Below are 26856 nucleotides of genomic sequence, written 5' to 3'. Positions count from 1 at the left end.
TGAATAAGTGACATGCACTAAGAATTTGTTAAGAATGTTGTCTTACATCTCTCTAATTGCTTATATACAGTATTATATATTATATAGTACAGTATCTCTAATTGCTTATATACTCCAAATTCAATTGATATGTATTAATAAATAACAAGAGAAATTAAATTTCTATGATATACTTAAATTATTTTGGATGGTAATTTAATAAGCTTATTTATATTACAACTATAAAAAAGAAACATTTTACATGTATATTGTATTTAATTAAATTTATAATTTATTGTTATTATTTAATACTGCATTAAATTTAATTTAAATATTTTATTAGATATTTTAATATTATACAGTCATGTAAAGAATATTTTCTGAAAATAGATTTTAAATGTTTATTTGAGAAATGGAATAGGATACCATTTTTATCAGCTGATTTTTTTATTACATTAAATTATACATAAAATGAGTTGTTGATTTGGCTTTCAAAAAGTTCTCTCTACATTTACAGAATGTTTGTAAAAGAAGTGTAATAATAATGTTGATTGAAGTAATTGTAAAATGAATTAAATGTATTATTTTGACAAATTGATTTAAAAGTTTCATATATATACATATATATATTTATTTATTTTTAAAGGTTATTTTAATTTATCTTTCTTTATTTTAAGTTGCTATGTTATTTTGAGAATTGGAATTTGAGAAAAATTTAAGTTTTAAATTTTTCTCAAATTCCAAATGTATAGTTGCTATTTTCTTAATCTGTTTAAATAATTTTTTTCTCAAACTTTTATATTTCTAGCTTAATTATTTTTGATTTATTGTTTATAATATAAAAAGCAAAAATTTATGTACTTTTTTTAAGTTAATATTATTATATTATTCTATTTATTAGTAATTATTATTAGTACATACAATGAATAGATACTTAATTATTTAAAATTGAAATTAGAATTAAGTTGTCATACATCTTTAGTGATGTATGACAACTTAATTGTAAGACATGAAATATTGAGATAAAAATTTTAACATAATTTACTAAGAGCAGATTGTTTTTAATATATTCTTAATAAAAGTATTTTTAAATTAATGTTTTTTATATTATTAATGCTGAGTTTAGTTAAAAATTCAATTAAAAACTAAACATTTTTTACCTGAAGAATGTTCTTGTTTATTTTAATTAATTATAATATAAATTTTTTATATGTATTTTAATCTTAACATGTTTGTCACTTTTTAAATATTCTGTAATATTGAAGATTTAAAAGAATAATCAGAAACATTATCTTTTTTATTTTTAATTTTTTGATGTAATTATTATGATTTTTTTTATCAAAAGCTGAAATATTTGATATTTACTTCTGTAATTTACATACATAATTACATTAATTTACATATTTTCCAATTAATCTTTTTGTTTGTACAGTTCATACATTTTATTATTAATATGTGCTGATGTAAAAACATCTATATTTAAAAACTGAAAATAATTATAAGTGATAATTAAAATACATTGTATAAGAAATGTTTTAAGGATAAAAGGATAAATTTTAAGATTTCAATATATTTTCTGAACTCTGTAAATTAAAAAAGTTGACTTTTATTGCTTTAATTAAAATTAATTAATTGAAAAACTGGTAATAATAAAAAAATTCTTTATTTTTAAAGCTAAAGAATTTTTTGGTGTATAAATGTCATTTATTCTTATTTTATATTGATTTGTTTCTACATTAATTTCTCTATATACTAAAATGTCATTTACCATTTTCATGTACAGTATTTATTTAAAGAAAAATATGAAAAAGTTAAAAACTTCATATATATTTTTTGAAAATTTTTTAATCATAACAAAGCTTAGTGATTTAAAGACTTTTTCATAAAGGTAATAATTGTGAATGAAAATATCTATGGAATATTCAGCTATTTTATGCTAATTTAAATATCATATTACTTTTTCAGTTTATTTTTTTTTACCTGAATTACAATTAATGAATTATATTAAATTACAATTTCCTAATATTATCTCAGTTCATTAATCTTATGTTTTATTTTATAACATGAATAAAATAAATACATCATTTTAACTTTGAAAAAATATTTTTGTAAAGTATCAGATGTCAGTTGGGCACTGCTATGTGTAAATTGAATTAGATCAAAATAAAAAAACATGAAATGTATAATTGTCAATTATTTTTTTCAAGTTTAAAATATTTTAATTAACTCTTATCTGATTTAAGTTTTCAATTTACTATTGACACTTCTAACAAAAAATGAATGTTTTATATTATTTCTATAATTTTAATTCATGTACAGTTTCCAAAAAAATTTGTACATTATAGCACTCACTAATAATGGATATTTCAAGTTTTTAAATTATTCATTTGTGTCCATATATTATTAATATCTTTGAATAAGTGACATGCACTAAGAATTTGTTAAGAATGTTGTCTTACATCTCTCTAATTGCTTATATACAGTATTATATATTATATAGTACAGTATCTCTAATTGCTTATATACTCCAAATTCAATTGATATGTATTAATAAATAACAAGAGAAATTAAATTTCTATGATATACTTAAATTATTTTGGATGGTAATTTAATAAGCTTATTTATATTACAACTATAAAAAAGAAACATTTTACATGTATATTGTATTTAATTAAATTTATAATTTATTGTTATTATTTAATACTGCATTAAATTTAATTTAAATATTTTATTAGATATTTTAATATTATACAGTCATGTAAAGAATATTTTCTGAAAATAGATTTTAAATGTTTATTTGAGAAATGGAATAGGATACCATTTTTATCAGCTGATTTTTTTATTACATTAAATTATACATAAAATGAGTTGTTGATTTGGCTTTCAAAAAGTTCTCTCTACATTTACAGAATGTTTGTAAAAGAAGTGTAATAATAATGTTGATTGAAGTAATTGTAAAATGAATTAAATGTATTATTTTGACAAATTGATTTAAAAGTTTCATATATATACATATATATATTTATTTATTTTTAAAGGTTATTTTAATTTATCTTTCTTTATTTTAAGTTGCTATGTTATTTTGAGAATTGGAATTTGAGAAAAATTTAAGTTTTAAATTTTTCTCAAATTCCAAATGTATAGTTGCTATTTTCTTAATCTGTTTAAATAATTTTTTTCTCAAACTTTTATATTTCTAGCTTAATTATTTTTGATTTATTGTTTATAATATAAAAAGCAAAAATTTATGTACTTTTTTTAAGTTAATATTATTATATTATTCTATTTATTAGTAATTATTATTAGTACATACAATGAATAGATACTTAATTATTTAAAATTGAAATTAGAATTAAGTTGTCATACATCTTTAGTGATGTATGACAACTTAATTGTAAGACATGAAATATTGAGATAAAAATTTTAACATAATTTACTAAGAGCAGATTGTTTTTAATATATTCTTAATAAAAGTATTTTTAAATTAATGTTTTTTATATTATTAATGCTGAGTTTAGTTAAAAATTCAATTAAAAACTAAACATTTTTTACCTGAAGAATGTTCTTGTTTATTTTAATTAATTATAATATAAATTTTTTATATGTATTTTAATCTTAACATGTTTGTCACTTTTTAAATATTCTGTAATATTGAAGATTTAAAAGAATAATCAGAAACATTATCTTTTTTATTTTTAATTTTTTGATGTAATTATTATGATTTTTTTTATCAAAAGCTGAAATATTTGATATTTACTTCTGTAATTTACATACATAATTACATTAATTTACATATTTTCCAATTAATCTTTTTGTTTGTACAGTTCATACATTTTATTATTAATATGTGCTGATGTAAAAACATCTATATTTAAAAACTGAAAATAATTATAAGTGATAATTAAAATACATTGTATAAGAAATGTTTTAAGGATAAAAGGATAAATTTTAAGATTTCAATATATTTTCTGAACTCTGTAAATTAAAAAAGTTGACTTTTATTGCTTTAATTAAAATTAATTAATTGAAAAACTGGTAATAATAAAAAAATTCTTTATTTTTAAAGCTAAAGAATTTTTTGGTGTATAAATGTCATTTATTCTTATTTTATATTGATTTGTTTCTACATTAATTTCTCTATATACTAAAATGTCATTTACCATTTTCATGTACAGTATTTATTTAAAGAAAAATATGAAAAAGTTAAAAACTTCATATATATTTTTTGAAAATTTTTTAATCATAACAAAGCTTAGTGATTTAAAGACTTTTTCATAAAGGTAATAATTGTGAATGAAAATATCTATGGAATATTCAGCTATTTTATGCTAATTTAAATATCATATTACTTTTTCAGTTTATTTTTTTTTACCTGAATTACAATTAATGAATTATATTAAATTACAATTTCCTAATATTATCTCAGTTCATTAATCTTATGTTTTATTTTATAACATGAATAAAATAAATACATCATTTTAACTTTGAAAAAATATTTTTGTAAAGTATCAGATGTCAGTTGGGCACTGCTATGTGTAAATTGAATTAGATCAAAATAAAAAAACATGAAATGTATAATTGTCAATTATTTTTTTCAAGTTTAAAATATTTTAATTAACTCTTATCTGACTTAAGTTTTCAATTTACTATTGACACTTCTAACAAAAAATGAATGTTTTATATTATTTCTATAATTTTAATTCATGTACAGTTTCCAAAAAAATTTGTACATTATAGCACTCACTAATAATGGATATTTCAAGTTTTTAAATTATTCATTTGTGTCCATATATTATTAATATCTTTGAATAAGTGACATGCACTAAGAATTTGTTAAGAATGTTGTCTTACATCTCTCTAATTGCTTATATACAGTATTATATATTATATAGTACAGTATCTCTAATTGCTTATATACTCCAAATTCAATTGAAGATATTGAATTTGGAGTAGTGTATTATACATTATATATAATCTCACACACTACTTATCATCATATTCCACTTATAATATTAAAAAAAAAAAAATAGAAAACTGTTAAGATATAATCAATTCCATTTATATTAAAACTATACATAGAAAAATATCACTTAATAATGTTTAGGATTCCAAATTTCTTTAAGATTATATTTTTCAAGACTTTAACATCTCATTTTCAGATCCATACATTTAAATGCCTCCTAACTAATAGTTTGAACTCTTGAAAACGTGTTTGAATCTGAATGTAAAATATTTCACTTTAAAGTCTTGAAAAACATTTAACTGTAATAAAGTTTGGACTTCTGAAGATTGCTTAGTAATAATTTTCTCTGTTTAGTTTAAAAATACATATGCTTCAGTGGCGTATTGTGGGTGTCAGTCGCCCGGGGCGGAGGAAATTTTGCTTCCCCCTTTTTTAGGTATTTCAATTTAAAAGATCAAAATTCAGTTTTGTCACAGAACAAGCAATTAAAAATTCAGTGGTAGTGCAGCGACCTGTTTAAAATAGTTCTGTTGGATATTAGTGGTGTATATGAACACGAATGAATCATACAAGAAAAAAAAAGGTCAACAGGTTTTGCAGGAACTCCTCGGATGAAAATGTTACTAGTTCACCTGGCGAGCTGATTCCTGGACTGTCCGGACGATAGCACTATTGTAGGCACGATGCAAGTATAGATTAGGATGTTTCAAAATTTTACAAGATATTATTATTATTTATTGTGAAATTTTGCCGTCCCCTAAAAAGTGCCACTCAGGGTGGACCGCCCCTACCGCCCCCCCCTACAGTACGCCACTGATATGCTTAGTATATTTGTTATGCATTAATTTTGTTTGAAACTGAAATTATCTTGATACCTTATATATTATGTGAAATCAGTTAAAACAGTTGTAGGTATTAAATTTTTAGGGAATGAAAAAAGTAACATTAAATAATATTGCTGATAATATTTGAATATAATTTATATTTGTCATGTGCTTATGATATATATATATATATATAAAGAAACTTTTATAAACATATAATTTAGTTATTTATTTTTTATGTAAATTAGATATAACTTTTAGAAAAAAATATACAATAAAAGTCCAATTATCCAGATTCCAGATGCTGATTATCCGGATTACCCTCCAACTTTGTTAAAAAATAAATAGGCATACACATGTATGTATGTGTCTGCATGAAAAGTAATTGTTTTCTAAATGTAGTAAAATAAACTATATTCATTCGAGGGTATATTTCCACATTTTATATTTTATTTCCACATAATTATGTAAACACATACATAACAGAATGTTTGGATGGAAAGAAAAGACTATTTTAAGCAAACATCCAATTATCTGGATATTCCACCTATCTGGATGACCTGAGGTCCCAGTTAATTCAGATAAATGTAGTTTTACTGTAATTAAGGACATACATAAATTTTTAATTTAATTTGATAGAGAAAAAATTAATTTTATATTCTGTAAACTTTTTGCATGTGTAAAACTTATTTTAATATTTAAATTCTAATAAAAATTAGCATTTTTATTATTCTGTAACAAATAACTGATTAATACCATATACTCGTTCTAATTTCATTGTATGGTTAGAAATAGGTTAGAAATAATAATCAAATATGTTATGAGAGAAGACAGGAAAACATTTCACAAGCAAACCTTAATCATTAAATTTAAGCTTAAAACATAAAATTTAAAATAATTAATGATTTTTCTATTTTATGCATTTATATTCATATTTTATTTACTTTTTTTTATATTTTGAGTTGTACATTTTATGGGTTAATCAAATTACACTGGAAGTAATTAGTCTGGAGAAAAGAAGCAATGAAAGCCTTATCAATATACATATTTACATACTGTATTATTACAGGAAAGATGTCATCAGCTCTAATAAATTAAAGTTAGAGAAAAAAAATTTAGTTGAAAAAAATTAACTTTTATGTAATTTTTAGATATTTAAAGACAAGATAATGAAAAANGTTGATTGCTTTTCTCTCTTTAGGCTTTTTCAGAAGTAATTAATAGCATTGTAATTGTAGAGATTCCTAAGCCTATTAATCTCAACCTGGTTTGGATGCCATTCTAAGACTGCTGTTCTGACATCTTCCCACTTCTTGAAAGGATCGTTAATAGTAGATATTGGCATTAATCCTCTTTTTCAGAAGAAAACACCTCGCTGAGTTTCTTGGTGTTCTTCATTCAAGAGTTCTTGGCGTTCTTCTGTCATTAGATCCATTTCAGGTTCCATTATGAGCTCTTCGATGTTCTTTATTTTTCAAATGTGATTTTTGTTACTCCTTAAGCTGCTTGAGTCGTCTTGATTATACAGTATTTTTCTTAAATAAGATTGAACTGTGGCTTACTGTAGACCTGTTCACACCATACTGCCCAGCAACATTAGGCATCTTCTGCCCACTCTCTACCTTTGCTATTATACTCTCACCTTTTGAAAAGAAAAACAGACGCAAAACTTAACGAGTGCCTCCCTGACAGTCTCGCGAATACATAACAGAATTGTTTTGTCAGAAAAATAAAAGGCTGGAATTACAAGGGAGAGTTTCAAAGTTTGGAGGAATACTATCCGATCAGTATATACCGGCTTGAGTGTCGATGTCAACGTCTGCTGCACTCTGAAAACTTTTGAATTGTTTCCCGAAGACAAGGAGGAAAGACTAATCGGTATTCATTATTTTACGTCACTTCTTCTTGTATTTGTTCTGTGGGTTGTTCGTTATCTGATCATGTGTTCGTTGTTCAAACATAAAAATCTTTCGCGAAAGTGTTCGTTATCTGATTTGTTCGTTATTCAATCTGTTCGTTAACCGATCACCCACTGTATATGTAAAAGCGTTTTCTGTATTTTTTTTAACACTGAAATATCTTTCTTAAGCTTATTTCATTATTTTTGTATTATAATTTACAAGATATTCCTGTTAATTTATGCAAACTCAAATTTTTGTCCCATTTATATATTGTGAATAAAATGAACAAATTTTTGCTGTATCATCATAATTTTGATAAATATAATTTATTGCAGATTTCCATTACTATCATTAATATTAAATATTATATGAATTAGTAAAAATTTTTCACGTTTTAACATATATACTGTATCTGATTTAAGATATAATTTCATGCAAAAATAATTTTTTAAAATTTGTTTAATAACACTTGTTATATTTTTTAAAACAGAACAAGTTTGAAAAATAAGAAAACTGGATTTATATTAAAACTTGATAAATTTTTCTTTAAAAAAGTTTTGATTTTTATCCAAATGTTTTAAATAATTATAACTGATTTTTTTTATTAAGTTTGCATGCTGCTATTTACAATAAATTTAACTTATATTGACTGATATCATTTGAAGTTAATCGTTGTTTACTTAAGTTTGAGATGTTACTCATATAAGTATTTTCTTAAACAAAAATTTTTAAAATCTTTCTTCTTAAAATATAGTATTCTTTCTGCCATGTCCAGTCATCAGAAAACAATAACAGTTTTTCTTCACAGAGACCATTTTTTATTGTAGGCTATGCCACTGCAGAATTATGTAAAACAGTTAAAAAATGTTCACTGAGGATAAGCAAATTAAAATATATATATATACAATTTCAATGGCTTAAAATGGTTTTAATTAAAATTAGTTCTTTAAGTTTTCCAATTTTTTGAAAAATACCATCAGTCGTTTTAATTAAAATTGTGTATTTTCTCATTAGGTTGCAAATATTTGAAATGATGTTTATTTTTTGATTTAATTATTCATGAAGAAATCTAGTTTCTATATTATATGATATAGAAGTTTATTTAGTCAAATCCCAACTGTCCTTTCCAAATATCAATTGTTCTTTCTAATTATTAATATTACTATCAAATTTATTAATTTTATATTTGTTGTTGACTTAGTCAATACAGTGAATAGACATAAAAATATCTTCCAATTTTTATGTAAGAATCTGTATATCTATTCTTAATCTTTAATCTTTAGTTTTAATATATCTGAGATAAGATGGCTGGAAGGCTGAGACAATAAAAGCATCAACCTGTCATTCTGACAAATCTGGGTTCAAGTATGGATTGAATCTTTAAATTTTCATGGTGATTTGTTTCAGATACATTTGGTCCTGCCTACAAATCCAGTCATCCCTTTAGAAATCTGGTTAAATTCCATGATAGACATAAGAAAAATCTTCATAATGCCTGTATGATAAAAAAAATTTTGTTTTAATTGAGCTATTTTAGTTTCATGATCTATAAATTACCTGTATTAGAAACAATTGATTCCTAATGTAGACAATTTACAGCTCATAATATTAATGAAAGCATGTTATTTTATCATTATTATGTAATATGTTCTTAATTTGCTATTTCTACATTAATTGAGGAATATAATTAACATATTAAACTTAAAATTTTATTTTAAATTCTAAATGTTTTAAAATTATTTCATTCAAAAATTATTTTATATTTTTTCTTTTATTTATTATTTAAATTTTAAATAAGTTTGATATGAAAACTATTATATACTATTTATTATTATATGTTACTAAACTATTTGCTATTTTTACATTAATTTTCCTTTTGGTCAATATGATGAGTCAGGTTCAAATCAACAGATTTCAATCAAAGAAATTAGAAGTATAATATTTTTTAATGAATAACTTTAAACTGAAAAAATAAAAGACATGAAACAGCTTTCATGATACTTTAAATGTAAAAAATAGTAGTATGTTCTAAATGCTTATGGATTTTTCTTTTAAATTCTTGTTTAACATTATATTTGATTACTACTATCAGTGCTATACTAGGCAGGTGCAGTGGGTGCACAGGTCTCAGGATGAAACAGATTCCTGAAATGGAGTATCAAAAAGTGATCATTATTAAATTTTAAATTTTGCTGCTGTGAAGATCTGTTCAGTAATTTTTTGGTTAAAGTTAAAAATTAACTGATCATTTTTACCATATTTGTTTATTTTTAGTTTTTTCAAAAAAGGGGAGCCAAAAATATAATCTTGCACAGGTCATATGAAAAGCTAGTTACAGCACTTGCTATATTCAAATGAGTAGGAACTTTTTCAAATGTATAAAGGTTGTATACAAGCAAAAGCTACAAATATATAGACAAACGTTTAAATATTTATAACAAATGGATATTTTTCTATGTTGTGGAACTGCTTATTTAAATATTGTGGTAATTAATATCTGGTTAAGAACAAATTTAAATATAGAAAAGATGTTCATCACAAATAACTCTTCAGACATTACATTACTGAATATAGAATAGCTAAGCATATTGCACACTATCTAAAGTGTCAGAAGTGTTTTTGCATTTCCTGATATTCATTTACTTAAAGATCTAAAAATATCTTTCAGTGGTTTTTGAATGTTAATATGCAGTATCAGTTTATCATATTTTTTTATAAATAAATTTATCATGTTAATATAATAATCATTTCAATACACATATGTATGAGTGTAATAAAGAACATACATTATTTTTTTTTTAACTAAATGAAATATTATATTAATATTTGGAAAAAGATTTGTAACTGAGATTTTAATTCTGAATATTATTTATTTTTGCTCTTTCTGCCCTGTGGGCACTAAGAAGGCCTTTTTTTTTCTTTTTCTGTATTCATAATGGGTAACAGTGGCAACCAGTTAGTGAGGAATGGGGTCATCCCCAGCGTGGTAGGTTGGTGTCTTAACTGCCTTGGTCATCTTGACAGTATTCTGAATGTTCAATTCTTAATCAATCTCCATACAAAATTTGAAAGTTAAATTGGAAAACTACTTTTTGGAGACTAACCCAAGAAAACAGTTTATCTTGTAAGTTCTAATCCTTTTGAGCTGGTCAAACTCATTTTCAGGAACCATCTTAACTGCAACTTTAACTTATCAAATCCCCCAGGCATTTATTTGAATTCTCTCAAACATTGCATGTAGAAATGAATGCTTTTGTCAGGTTGGTCTCCAAANCTAATTTTAAAAGTAAGAATAACATGGTTAATAAAGAAATATCATAAATCAACATTGATTATTTTTTTTATTTTTTTTGGCAAAATTCCACTTCTTAGACTTCCAAATCCAGAAATGATCTGAATTATCTGTTCCATGAATGAACAGAATTAAGGGAAAAAAAAGAGGTTACAAAGATTTATTGGCATGTAATTTCAGTTCTAAGTATACTATTTCTTACAGTTGTAGAGTATAATATATAATGATACACTTCTAAGTTCAAAATAAATTATGGAAATATATATATATATATATATATATATATGTGTGTGTGAAATTATATATTTATATATCTTGGTGGAAAAAAAATATTTATTTAAAATTTAATAAGTGTTGATATATCATACTAATACTAATTTTTTAATGCTAAAAGTTGCATAGAAAAAATTTAAAAATTAATTAATGTAGTAATTAGGCAATTTTTTTTAATATTTCTGTTATTTTAAAGCTTATCAAAGTTGTTTTTATCTTCTTAGATGTTCATTTATAAAATAACTTTAACAAATAAATGTAGCTGTAAAATTATTTTTACATATTCATGGCTTATCTCATGAAAGAATTAGAATGTAAGAAAAAATTTATATATCTCAATCTACGATTGATAATATATTGCTCAAGTTATAATATTGCAAAATTAAATTTCTTAAACTGAAAACAAGTAATGAGAATTACAAATTTTTAAACATTTTGTATAGAAAAGTTAATAAATTTTTTTAAAAAATTTTTACTGATAAGAATGAAAATTGAAGTTTTTATTTTAATGCACTTAACAAAACGATTTTCTTTTGCACCTCTTATCATTATAAATAGATATTTTGAAAAATTTTTAAATCTTTTTTAAAATAAAAAGCAGCTTTAAAATGTTGAATAACAAACTTTTGAAATTAAAAGGTAAGCAATTAAGTAAGAGACTTCTTTTGAGAATTCTTTCTGGATAACTGTAATTATGTATTTATATCCTTTATAAATTTAAAATAATCTTACTTAGAATAAAAATATTTATTAATTTAATTTAAATTATTTGTGATAATTATTTTAAAGACAACTAGATGGCAGCAAATGGTTAAAAAACACATTATATAATTTGCAAAGATGAGTACAAAAGTGTATAAGGGACTTTGCTTAAAATACTTTCTGCTTAGTGATAAATACTAACCTGTGCTAAATTCCTCACTATTGCTTACATTCTATTCTTAAACTGTAATTTTACTAAGAATGATAAAAATATAATAATCCTAGGATTGAATCTGAAGAATACTTTAATTGCATGGTTTAATGGCATGTGTCAAGAATGGATAAAACATATCAAGTAGAGCGTTTAAGTTATTATTAACATTATAAAAGTATTTTGGGCTCATTTGAAGTTTCCATTTATCATTTAAATGAAAAAAAAATCTTTTTGTTGTATTGAGAATCTAAAGGGAAAGGAACCCAACGATCCAAGTTTTTTTTTTGTTTTGTTTTTTGCATTAGCTTGTAGGATTTTTTGCGTTTCTATTTATGAAACTAGCTGTTGTTAATATTTTTATAATTGTTATTTTAAGCTGTACGTCCTTGATTTCATTTTCTAAATACTTTTTTTTGATAGTTTCGTTCTTAAACTTCCGATTCGCGTCAGCAACAGTGCATTACGTTCGGTACCATTGCCAAAATATCGCATCTCTTCTTTCCCGCTGAAGGATCTCATCATTTAAAAAATTATTACCGAAAAGGTCTTATTTATCTTAATATACATATGAAAACTATTTTATATTCATTTCGACAGTTTGGCATTTTGACATCTTTGTTGAAGAAGGTGTAATTATGAGAGTAATCGGTTGCAGATGTCGAAAAATGTCAAATTTTCGGTCGATATCAGGAATATTTTTTTTATTCATTTGTTTTTAAGAGAAAATTCTGTTTTGTTACGGGAAAAAGAAGCCAAGAAAAAGCCTTTTTTTTCCAACCAAGATAATGGCTTATCTCTCCATTTATCTTCCCGTTAAAAATATCCATAACCTGCAGTAAGTAGACCTACATTTAACAAATATATATTAAAAAAATCGATACACGCCACTATTTTTTAAATGCCGAATGTGAAAATAATTAAATGGACATTTATTTAATTTCGTTATATTGAGGAATTTTCTAACTTTCTTTCGATATCGTTGAGGCCCGTTATAGATTCTGTAATATCTTGCTGCAATGACTATTTTAAAATCGATATATATTTATATAATGTGAAACTGAATTCATAAAATTTCAGAATTGCTCGATACTAAATTCTTGTCACCATCTTAATAAAAATCGAATCGTTTCGATGATAATATTCCTGTTATCGGGTTATATGATCTTATCATTTATAACCTAAATTTTAAAGGATATCTTTAAATACAATAGTTACGATGTGATAAGAATCGAAACAATTTAACTTTGATGATTTTCTGAAGAAAGTATTGTGATATATAATTTTTTTATTTTTCTAGTTAGAAACTTAATAGAGTAAGTAAACAACTCTTACAGATAAATTTGAATCATTCTTACTTTTTTTCTGAGGAATTTTTTGGTTTGCAGTTTGTGTCGCGGTTGATATATGATGGACATTTACAAGGGCATTTTGCCATCTTTCCATGGACATTCGCTTGTCTGTATGGAATTCCAAAGTGGAAGTGTCGAAATACAAACCTTCCGTGCCACAAATGTTTATTTAAACAGTTAAATTTTCCTTTCGTCATTTTTAACATAAATATTTTCTAACGTGTAACTTATTTAAAGTGATTTCTTTCTCAAATATGTGTTAAGCTATATGAATCGAGTGATTATTTTTTGTTGGTAATTTGTTTTTTTTTATTGTTATTTAATTACATTTTATTTAATCCGTAAAAATAAACGTTTAAGTGTTTATAAAATTAAACAATTGTTTCGTAACTTTAATGCAAATTTAAACAGTTATCGCTTCAAAAAATCTACTGAAGTTGTTTTTGTTTTTTAAGTTAACGAATAGCTTTGCATATTGATTTCTTCTCATTTTGAATGACGATTTTGCACATTTTTCACGTTCTTTCTAATATCAGAATGTTGGAGATTAAACCGTTTGATGCTGATTTAATCTCGCATATTGAACGTTTTCATTTTTAACATTAATTTATTTCTTAACAAAACTTATATTTCAATACATGTTCTGAAATCTTAACTAATATGTCTAAACTTAAAAAGTTTAACTAAATCCCTTTCGCAATGTTGTATTTATTTATTACCTTGTATTTTATTCCTTTAGCATATTTTATAATATATGAAAAAATCTTTTAAAAATCGTTATTATTAAATTTAATAATGAAAAGTGTTTAACCATTTTAAAAAATTACTATTTTTGAATAATTTCTTAAGGCAAATTTAATCTATGGAAACTTTTTAAAGGACATTTTACATATTTTTAATGTATTTAAATTCGAATTGTGCTATGTTTCAGTATTTATTTTCGCAACTTTCTTCTCAAATAACGTTTTCATAATTTCCTCAAATTAATTTGAAGGCCTACTACATAATTATTAATTTCTAATGTTTTAGGCTTATATCATTAATTAAAAACTTCATAAAATCCCAAACATAATTATCTTACCTTCAACAGGAATCCAACAGGCTCCTCATTAATTATTTAACAGGTTGCGTCAGTGTTTGGGTGTGTCTTAATTATTCACCATTTTTGAATTGAATATAACTTAGGATATTTTTATCTTCTATTCCATTTTCTTCAATCTTAACGTTTAGCAAGAAAATAAAAAAAATATATATTTATAAAAAATTTTTAGTAGTTAAATGAATAATCATTTTTATTTAAGTAGCTTAAATGAGTAAGCTATACATTAAACTAAATTAGGTGATTAGAAACATCTCATTAGTTCTCAATAGTGATGGCTACTTGAATAAATTTCTATGGCGAGACGGTAGAGGGGAAAAAACACACATACACAATCTATCCATTCCATTATCTCTTTACTGTCAACATAGCTAATTTCCCCATCGATAAATTTTATTCGAAAGTTGATCTTCAACTCAATATTTCTTTCCACACACGCAAACTGCTTATTCAAAGTTCGGCTTTCCAGCACTGTTTCGATGATCGACTGGAAAATGGCACTCCAATATTTTTAGAAAAATGCTTTATATATATTTAAATTTTATTATTTATAAAATATTAAATTAAAAATCTTGTATATTCTCTTTTAAAGATATCACCGTCTAAATGTATTTAAAGGTGCATTTTACGAGATAACAACAGCTGCTTGGATTATTTATATAAAGGAATTGTTTAGGAAAAAGAAATTTTGGTACTTGCGTTTCGTAATTGTTAGATCAAAATAGAATAACAAGTTTAAAATTTTTAGTAGTATAAAGTTTTATTATCTATACTTCTACATGAGTAAAATGTCTATCAAAGATTTCGTTATCTTATCCAAACATTTATCACATTTAACAGTTGATAGCCTGTTTTCTGTAATGATTTCTTTAGGTAGATTAACATTTAGAAGTATATCTGTAAAACAAAACAACATTATGTTTTTAATTAAAATAAATTATATTGAAATAAATTATTAATTGTTAAAATTACTTAATAAATTTTGATAATTAATAGTGATAAATCTTAACGATTTTCCGCTTTATCTTTCCTGCATCTCGTTTATAAAATCTGTGAATTAATTAATGATTTCTAGACTATAAATTTAATAGATAAAACACTCAGCTTGTGCACAGATTTTATTTAGGTCAACCTCCCGCAGATAAACACAAATGCGATATTATCAGCGGCCTATGAACTCTGAAGTGGTTATCACAATTTCAAAAACAAAAAATTCATATATATATATATATATATTTGCATGAAAATGGAAAGTAGAAATTATAAATTTGTCACCAATAAATGTAAAATATTTGAATAAAATTTTATACATAAATTAATAATAATAGATTTTAAAAAATTAACCGGAAATTTCAAGAGTTTAGTTGTATTATTACATGTTTCTTAAGATGTTTACTTGATTTATTGATTGTTTAATCAGATAAATATACGTCATATTTATAAGGAAAAGTTATGCGCCCGAGTTAGCAATTTGTCATAAATAGCAGTTTTCCTAATCATTTGATTGTTCGTGATTGTTTTTTTATGTCACTCCCGTTACACAAATGAAGTTTTAATAGACAGTTATATTCTTTCCTGCTTATTTTTCAAGCGTGGCATATTGCCAACCGATTACACGTGTTGCCTTGACGTCAGAGACACTTGAACTTGGCATGGTTTAAGTCTACTAAGATAGCGCAACCTTCGAAAAATTTACTAGATAGGTGGATAATGAAATCCGACTAACTTAACCGATAAGGGCCATTAAAAGAATCCGAAACCACTATTAAGAAAGTAACTTTTTTTTGAAAAATAAAAGAAATTTGAAGTGTAAATAAAAAAAAACCATTTTACCTGCATTCTTTCATTATTAGCCTTTGGCGTGATATCGAGAATTATTAATTATTGTGGAAAACTGTACCATTTATAATTTTCTAGATGTTCTACATGTTTAAGGTCTCTGACCCTTTCTGGTACTAATTCGGAAACAATTTTTGTTCTCTTGCCAATTTTTCATCCCCGTGTGTAACGTTCTAGTCTCTTTCATTTATGTTACCGATAAAATTTTATTGTGAGAAGTAGGTTCGATTTTTTTCTGTGCCACTGTTTTTTAAAATGAATTTTTTTTTATCCTTTTTTTTATACGTGTAAGAGAATGAAGCCTTACCGAAGATTGATAACAGACAACGTCTCGAATTATGGCTATTTAAGCTATTACGAATAAATGAATAGCATTGTCTCGTCTCGATGTCGGTTGACTACTGATTTTGGAATCTTGACACAACTGGTGCTATTCTAATATTAGGATCAGTAGCATGTGTCGCCCACAAAAGACGCGTGCTGTTTTTATTTTCATGTTTTACTTTTTTTTCCTTTCTTTTTTTTTAAATTTTTCTTTGGGATTCCAGAAAGGTTTTTGTTCTTTTTCGTCTTCTAACCACGCTTAACAAATTTAATGAATACAAAGCTAATATTGACAAAATTACCGGTAACTTTTTGCTAGGTCCATAAGTTGACTGTGTTTGTTTCATTAATAATGTACTACCCTACTATTATATGAAAAAGATGATCAGAATACATGCAAAATTAATCTCTAAATTGAATGCATTAGTGTTCTGTCACTAGAATTCTTTATGTCCGTAACGGGTCGTAAGATAAATTTCGATAAAATTATGTTCGTGCAGTATATAATTTGTCTTTAATACAATATCATGATCGATTTTTTCATCATAAAAATTCTCGTTAAAATCGATTCTTTCTCGATTAGTGAGCGTATTTAGGTAAATTTCAGTAGATAAAGAGAAATAGTCGATACTTTGCCACTTTCGATAGCTCTAGAACTTAATATAGAATTCTTCTATAATATTATTTTAAGCAGACTCAAACATAAATATTTAACTTCAGATATCAATTGTTTAATTTGTTAGCTTCTTCCTTTAGAGACGAAAAAAAATCACGGATACAGTAGCCATTATATATCATAATCAAATGCCGCTTGGAAGATGGCCAGCTTGACTAGTACAAAAGGAAATGTTTTTTCCTCCCTTTCATTTTTCTCGAATAAAACAAACTTAAAACAAGAAAATATGCAACAATGGCTTTTAACAATTCACCGTTACCTTGACATTTGAATGAGTTGGCTAGTTTTATCTTTTCAACAGTTTAAAAGTTGGCGAAGTTTCCTTAATTTCACTCTGGTACATTTTAAAATCTATTTTGGACTATCCGAGCGAAGGTGCTGATCTTAACAGCTATCTTTATTTAGATATCGGTCCCACCTGTCTCTGTATTGGATAAGTGCCCGTGGGTGGTGGTGGAGTAGCATCTTCTAACAGGTTTGATGGCGGTCACTCTCCTCTCGGACATCCGAAATAGGAAGCCAGCAGCTTTTTTAAAAAAAGGACCTTGACAGGTGTTAATTGGCGTACATCACTACCCGTACTACCCCGCACTGGTCCAGTGGAGAGCGCGCGCGCATTCGACAAACTCCACCCCATTGGACGTGTGTGACGTAACCGTACTCCATCCCGCTTCCGTGTGTTTTGTGTGCCGATCGCACGAGCTACGTACGACACGTCTCGATCCACACCTAACTTTGTTACTTCCTACCTTTAACGCTACTCTTACTGGACCTGTCAATATTTGGGTATCGTTCGGGAATCCCTTGGAATTATAACACGTTCCTTCAGCCTATAGTGATTCCGCACTGCAGCAGGCGATTGGTAGTCTGTGGATTTACATCAGCTGTGCGAATTATGTGCGCCGATCCCGTTTCTATGACTGAGGTACGTTCGTAAGAACATCGACTTAGCTTAGAAGAAAAAATGAGGTTGCGCGCTTAATTTAACAAATTTATTTTATTTAATTCCGTTAAGTATTACGAATTTTTATTTGGTATTTAGGTAGATAGGTTACGTGACGGACAATTAAAGAAATGCCGGTTCGGTACGGAAATAGTCGCGTTATCTTTTTTCACTAGATTTCATTCTCGCCGGGTCATGTGACGGTAGCACGTGTCACCCATCTTCCGTACGCTTGATGACGTAAAGTGTTCGTTGTTGCTAAGCAACGTGCTCAATTGATTGCCCCGTTTCTATCTGTTCGACACCACGTTCGCTTTTCTAGATTGCACTTAAGACCCTCGCCGATTTCCTGCGTAAGGAAGTTTTTATGCGTCCATTTCTATTCTGTATTAATACCGAGAAGGGGGGAAACTCCAACCAGTTTCTCTCGGTATTATAAATACATGAGTCAGCTATAAAATAAAGAAAATATTAGTCCGTCTGCTTTTTGCTTCTTTCAATCTAAATCGATTGTTTCTGTCTTTCGTATCAGTCGTCATGTTTAACAATAAGAAAGTAAGTTTTTCGCCCTAATCATTTTTCCCCTTCTTTCTTAATGAGAAACTGGAGAATATTTCCCCTTTATTCTTAAAAAGTAATATTGATAAAAGCCTGTTGACCAATGAAACGTAGTAGCTCTATCCTATTTACTGTATATAAGTAAAAATCGAGTCCTAAAGTTCACCTTGTTTATGACCCATTTTCTAACAAATGTTTCCTTTCACTTAATGAAAAATGTAAATATTGCTCCTGTTACAAAACATCGACACGCTGTCAAAAAAAACTAAAAACCGTTTAATTTCTCGAGTATCGAATATTTTTTAATGCCATTGGAAAGCCGATTTCTCTGAAGTAGAATATCTTAAATTGATATTAAAATATACAAAAACACACGAAGATGTGAGGAAAGTCAATCTACCTCCGATCACTTGTCTCAACAAAGCATTGTTTTGCATACAATGGCACTGATCCAGAATGTCCATTCATGACAGGTCAAGTGCACAAAACAAAAACTTTCGATCTGTTTTTTTTTCTCGTTACCAAAAATAAACAATAGCAGACTGGAATAATTAGTATTTATAGAAAGCGCTCTTTTATTAACTGGCTGTTTATAAAGAATGCGTAATTTATAGAGAGAATTAAAAACAAATTAACTTTATTTAGAAGCAGACGTTTAGATTGTTTTAAAGATTTATGTAGCACAGATACTACTAACTTAAAAAAACGTATATATATGTTTTATTCGTCTGCTTGTTGCACCTTATTGGTTTCTGGTGATATTCCAAAAACAACTTTTGAATTACTCCTTTTGTCTATTTCTCTCTTCGATAGCTGCTAACATTGTGTTTTTGAATCGGTGTTGCAATATATCCTTGTTATGCTAGGAAACAGACTATTGTTCTTTCGTAATTGACAGGCCATTTTATATGAATGTTAATGTTGTTTACATAATAAAAAAATAAACAATCTTTTAAATTAGATCCTCGATCGCTGATGAAATTTGAGTTTAAGATCAGTTGACTAAACTAACTTCATCATATCTAATTTTACGCCCGTTTCTGCCAATTGTAAGAGATTCTCTTCCGGTTCGGCAACAATTTCCGATTCACCTATTAGGATTTCATTTTTCTAGAAATGATCCGTTATTGGATTTGCTACATAAAAATTCGATATATCGGAAATTCACTTCGGGCAACGACTAGAAATTTTTAATGTTTAAATTTGTATATCGATCTACAACTTTATGAAAAATGTAATTACAGGGTGTATTATGAATGGTTGTAAAACTAGTTCTTGGGATGAAGCTGAATAAACGACTTTAAAGTAGTATTCTGTTGGCTGAGTGGCATTAATAGTTTTACTTCAAGGGTAGTTTAAGTTGTAACTTGGATTATTTCCTGAAGATAAATAGTATCGTTGTCACCGTTCTCACCAAAGAGACAAGCTGGATATAGTATAATGACGTAAGTAATCAGGTGACATCAAGTATACGGTCAAGACTGTTGGCAGTCTGCACACTTTTCCATTGAATTGCTAACATTAGATGGCATGACTTCTCGCATTCGTCTGCATTCGTTCAGACAGTCTGCTTGTCTACTAGGTACAGTACTTGGTTTCCTATATCCCAGCTGAAGGCAAGTGAATTCTAAGGCTATTAAATAATTGGATGATTGGATTGTTAAGAAAAACAGTTTAATATTTAAAATTCTTTATCGAGATTAATTCTCATAGTATTTCATTCTTAATTCTCCCTTAAACAATCGTTGTTTTTGTTGATAATTTTTACGATAAGGATAGTATTGTTTCTTTTACGTACACATTCCTGCCAATTCCCATTCATGCGATTATAATCTGCATGTTTCTATCTTAAAAACTTATAACTTACTTAAGAATGAATTTACTAACGTCAGTCAGTCGTAAACGTACAGAAACATATAATCAACTTGCTCTTGTGTAATTTTAAAATCTGTTTTGGTTAAGCTGATTTTCTAAGAAGAAAATCGTACTAGTTCTGTACATTGCATATAATGGAATGAATAGATACTACAAATCCTCTTTACTAGTTTTGTGCGACAAAGATTTTATCCCTCTTATAAGAAAAGATATTTTCTTTTTAAATAGTTGTTCAGTTTTAGAATTTTTAATGCTGGAATTTAAATACAAGGAAGGGAAATATATTATCTCGTACATCATAAATCGCATCGTAATTGCTGTCGAGAATACTTTCCTTTGGAATAGTTACGTTATTTACGTTGATCATGCTATAAAATGGGAGGAATCTTATAAAATTGATCGTAAGTCTTTTAATAAAATTGAACGTTATATTCATCACAAGAAACATTTTTATAACTTATTATTATTTATGACATTAATAGAACGGAAATTTTGCTAATATGAGTGATAATCAATTAGAAGATCACTACTCTCCTTGATGTTTGTTACATTCATGGTTCAATTTTATAGAATATATAATTGTGTCTATTTGTTGACTGTGAATAACGATAGCAATCTTAATGCCATTCTTCCATTACAGCAGAAATGCATTATAGAAACTGTTCCAACATTTTTCCAACCATAAAATATCTATTTTAAACTCCAGTCTGCTAAAGAGTTTTTGTAGGTGCAATTTGTTAACACTTTAAAGTAATGAAATTATGGAAAATTAATTAAAACTATTGTAATTGTCATTTTGTGTATTTTGCCAAAGTATATTCATATATTTGTTACCTTTTCTTTGGCAGCTGTAGTTTTCTGAACACCTGTCACACTCCACCTTCCCTTAATAGGGGAAAGAATCTCATCGGGTTATGCTGATTATACCCAGGGATGACAATAGTTGGCAGTAATGTGGATCCAAGAGATGGATTTGCTTTCTGTCAACCTTGAACGCATTCTCTCATTACTTTTATATACTTTATCTAAAGGTTTGTGGTAATGAACTTCTCCTACACCGTTTTCTGCATCGTAAAATAGAAAGCCTTAAAGCATTTAATTGAATTGTTTCATTGTTCTCGGACTGTTCTCGAAACAAACTTTTAAAAAACATAATTTAAAATTATTCATCAAATTACATTTAATTGTTCTTAATTTAGCGTAAAAGTGCAAGTAAAGTAAAAGTGTAAATGTTTCTTGGAAATGAATCTTGATTTAATTTCAAATTTAATATAGGATTTTTTGCTTACATACAAAAGTCTTTTATCTTTTAATTTTAAATATTATTTTTGTATTGGTTCATATAACTAAAGTTAAGATTGTGTATTGGTTAAATAATTTTTCACAACTGTTTTATGTCAAGGTTGAAATTTTATAGCTTCATTACATTTCTTTGTAAACTAGTTTCCTTAAACAATGTAAAACTTTGTGACAAGTAGATAAATTGTATTTATTTACAATATTTACAACATAGTATTTTCTTTTTTTTATTGTAGTTTTTTAATGAATAAAAGATTCTAAAATCATGGCAATAATATCAATTATTCCAAGAAGTTGTAAAGTTTTAATATTGATAAGAAATAATGACTAACTGGATAAATTTTTTAATCTCATACTTTTAGAAAATGAATGATTTTTTTTCCTCAATGATCTTAACTAGAATTCATACTTTGTAAAAGAATTAAAATCATATTTGTAGTTATTATTTATTTGTTTTTATGTTAATTTTTTTGTTTTTAAATTTTCAAATATTAAAGTAATGTAAATATTAAGTACTTGTAATTAAATTATTGTTACAGAGTTTATAGGTGTTCTTAGTGGTCTTTATCTCTGGTGACTTTTATGTCTGATGATAAATGTATAATTTATTAAGCAATTTTTATATTACTCAGCTTGAAATTGGAAGACATAGACTATATTGAAATAGATTAGTATTGTTCAGAACTTATTAAAGATTAATTTTTGCATGACATGTTTCACATAAAATCTATTATTTATCTTAATTACCGATAAATGACACATCTATAAAGTGCAGAAAAAGTCACACAGTTAATTTTCTAACACATTTTTCTCAATATTTAAAATAGACACTTTAGTTTTAGGTCTTTAATTTCTGTTTTCGACTAATTTAGTAAAGCTTAATAAAACCATATATAAATGGATTTATATTTTAAGTAATTATGCATTTTATATTTAATAAACATATGTATATAAATAAAAGTTTATAATTGGTTTAACAGGTTTAACATAATTTAGAATAAAAATAGCATTCATTTAAATTAAAATAATTTTTCTTGTATTATAAGAGAACAAAATTTAACCTAAACTATATTTATCATATTTTGCTTATTTCGTTATATATAAAATTTCTTCAGATTGTAAAAAATGATAAACAAACAAACTTCAGTCAATTAAGCACTAATTAATTTTTCTGGATCTATAGGTTGAACTAATTTTTATTCTGTAAGTTACCTATAGTTTTCTGTAAGTTATCACTGTTATAGTTAATTAACTGTTGAGATAGAAATGCAGAAAAGTCAGTTTTCCTGGGAAGAAAAATTGATGAATTTGGGAAAATTGCACATTAATTTTTCTAACACTTGAATCATATAACAAATTATTAATGGTTTAAAGGAAGTATGATTTTATATATACAGTAGAACCTCGATTATCCGGACCTCTATTATCCGGATTTTCGATTATCCGGATTGTTCAAAATAAACAAAAATTTTACGAATTTGCTGATTTGCACTTGGCGAATTACGATACTGTTTATGTACGTGATGGAATGCATAACTTTTTTTGTTTCAACAACGTCTCACCCAGCACAGTGGTCGTNGAAAAAAAATTAAAATTTAATTTAATTATATTTTATGTAAAGAAATTATTTTTTAAATTTAAAAATAAAAGTTATGTAATCTAAAAATCTATTTTTACTTTCAAAAATAAACAAATTATTATTAGATATCTGTAAGTAAAAATTTAAATAAATAGACAAATATTTATTTACTAACATAAATAAAATGAAATGATATCAATGATATAAAAAATAAACAAATAAACAAAATTCATTAGTTTTGTTTGGCTTTTAATGCATTAATGTATATAAAAGAAATGTGTTTTAAGTGGAAATGTCGAGCTTTCAAGTAAAGTTCATTTTTAGTTAAAAAGATAATTCAATGGTAAAATGATCTGGGTTGGCAAACCAAATCTTTAGAGTAATAACTTCTGTTCCACTCTTTGTGTGACTAGTTAAAGCTTCTGCCATCTCTCGGTTAACATGGCCAGAATGCTATGCCAAAAAGTTTTCATTTTCATACTAGTTCATTGTATTTTTCACTTTTATCTTTGAACGCCTCTATTGTAAAATCTACCAAGTTACATTTACACTTAGAGAAAAATAATACAATAATTGTTTAAAACAGCAAAATTTTAGATTTAGATAACTTTGATTTGAAAGTTTCATAAAGAATGCATTTAAAAAATGAAAAAAAGGCAGATAAAACTTTCAAAATGTTGCTTAATATTTAGAATGATAATAGTTAGATGGAATTTGTTTTTTATAGAGGAAAACAATTATTTTATTTAATGAATAAGCATAATTTATTTTCTACTTCTACATTTAAACTTTTTAAACATGAAACAATTAATTTATTCAATATACTTAATTTTAATTGCAAAATTTAATTTTAAAATGTTTGTCTTCCTTTAGTAGCAAACAGATGAATTTTTAAATAAATACAATTGATTATAAAATTAATTTTTAACTTTTATTAGTTTTAAATGCTTAGTTTCTTAGTTTTAATAGTTTAAGAAAAAATTCAAATTTATATATCATTATTAGTTTTAGTGTTGTATTATAAACTTATTTTTATTTTATTTAAAGTTATTATTTTATCACAGTTAATTAAAATTTTTAAAATTCTTTTATATCAACAAATTATAATTGTTACTAATTAATTAATTAAATTGCATTTATAATTATATTTTGAAAAATGTCTTGCTAAATAGAATTGTATTGATAATTTGATTTTTAAAGAAAAAGATGATTTTTCAAAATCTGTAATTTACAACTAGCTACCTTCATAGGAATTGTAATAATAGAAACTTAAAATATTAATAAAATGTTTAAACTGATTTCATTATATGTATAATTTTGTATAGAAGTTAAATACATTTAATCTTGTATTGTTTTTAAGTTATAAAATTATTGTTTATTATTTTATTGATAATAAATTAGTAAATTTCAATTTAATAAACAATCTAGAAATCAACAGATTGTTAGATGATATTTCATTAATAGCAATCTTTTATTATTTATTTATATTTGTTCAGGAAAAAATTAAATAAAAATACATTAATTAAATTGAATGTTAACAATTTATTTGATAGCAAGCTAAATTTTAAAGGTATAAATATATTTGGAAATTTTAATCAATCATTATTTTTGATTTTATTTTATAACATTTTTAATGAAGTTGTTTAAGAATATAAGAGTTTTTTAAAATAATTTGACCTGAAATTTTTCTTATAATAATTTTCTTAAAATACATTTTATTTCTTGCATTTATAACTTTAATATTTAAAAGATTTAAATTTTATAATTAGATGTCTAAATGTATTTTATACTTGATCTTTTAAGTAAAATAAAAATATATGACAAAAGTAGTAATTAATATTGCACATTTACTAATTTTAAATTTTTTTTTATAAGTACTAATGGTGCAAATTTAATTAGCTATGAGTCAAGAAAATATATAATTTAAAAAAAATTGATTTTTAATTTGAAGTATTCATTTTTATAACAACTTTCTATTTACTTTCATAATATATTTTGAATTATTTCTAATTGAAGATGTATAATTTTAATAATTTCAACATATTTTAAAATTTTAAATTAAAAAAAATGTTACAACATAAAAATTTCTGTAAAAAAAATTACATAAAAATTAAGAAAGGTTTAATTTTCATTTTTTAAAAATTTAATTAGAAGAGATATTAAAATAATATATTGTTGTTTGAAAAATACTTTCGTTATAAGTTTATAACTTCCACAGACACAGTAAATAAGCCATGACCTATGATCTTGTAATATTTAATACAATGAGATAACAGCTACTTTATTGGCTCTCTTTAAAGGATGCTGCATTTTAATAGATGTTACCTTGAAGTGATCAGTTTTTATAGTAAATATCCAGTAATAATATCCTAAGTAAAATTAACTATTATAATTAAGCATAATTATTTTTTGCACATACTTATTATAGAAAAATAAATGATACTGTATTATAAAATTAAATACATTTTTGTTTAAATTATTGCATATACTTTTATTTATTATAAATTAAGTAATGATCATTTAATGTATTATGCATTTTCTGAATTTGATATTATTTTATAACTGTTTAGTTTAATTAAAATTTTCAACAATTATATAATTAAAAATTTTAATTTTTAACTCTATTACAGTATTTTCTAAAGGACAGTGTGAAACTGAATACTATCGCTTCTTGGCTAAACATGGTGGTTATGTTTGGATACTAACTCAAGCTACACTTATCTATGAAAACAATTCTTCCAAACCCCAATGTGTTGTTTGTGTTAATTATGTTTTGAGGTAAGAATAATTAGAAATATATCTACAATAAATTTTATTATAAAGGAATAAAACAATACAATTTCATTAATGTTTACATGAAAAATAGTCAATTTTCTTGAAAAATTACAATTTTAAATAATGAAAAGAAATTTCTCAAAGTTTATTATAAAATTTTTTCCAATAGATTAATAACAAATTTTGAATAATTATTATATAATTCTTAATTTTCTGAATAATGTTACTATTATAAGAAAATTGAATTTAAAAATAAAATTTGTAAGATAGGTTATAACATTCATTTTAAAAGTTTTTACCAGAATTTTAGGACCTCTTACGTTGCATTTGGAAGTTATTTAATATTCAAGACATTGCTTTGATGTTTTATATGTAATGGTCTTTAATTTCTG

General features: G+C 25.1%; 1 protein-coding gene across 1 annotated transcript in view; it reads left to right on the top strand.

The window, feature by feature from the left end:
* Positions 1–26856, top strand: part of LOC111640580 (hypoxia-inducible factor 1-alpha-like) — an 85502-nt gene that overhangs the window by 21743 nt on the left and 36903 nt on the right. The window contains exon 8 of the mRNA XM_023386604.1: positions 26320–26467. Coding sequence (XP_023242372.1) covers positions 26320–26467 — 148 coding nt within the window. The remainder of the gene's footprint in view (positions 1–26319; positions 26468–26856) is intronic.

This window comes from Centruroides sculpturatus, unplaced genomic scaffold, assembly GCF_000671375.1.
Source record: "Centruroides sculpturatus isolate CEXI.00-Female unplaced genomic scaffold, Cexi_2.0 scaffold1463, whole genome shotgun sequence".
Classification (NCBI taxonomy): domain Eukaryota; kingdom Metazoa; phylum Arthropoda; class Arachnida; order Scorpiones; family Buthidae; genus Centruroides; species Centruroides sculpturatus.
The sequence above is the reverse complement of the archived record's forward strand: the minus strand, read 5'-3'. Positions and strand labels throughout refer to the sequence as shown.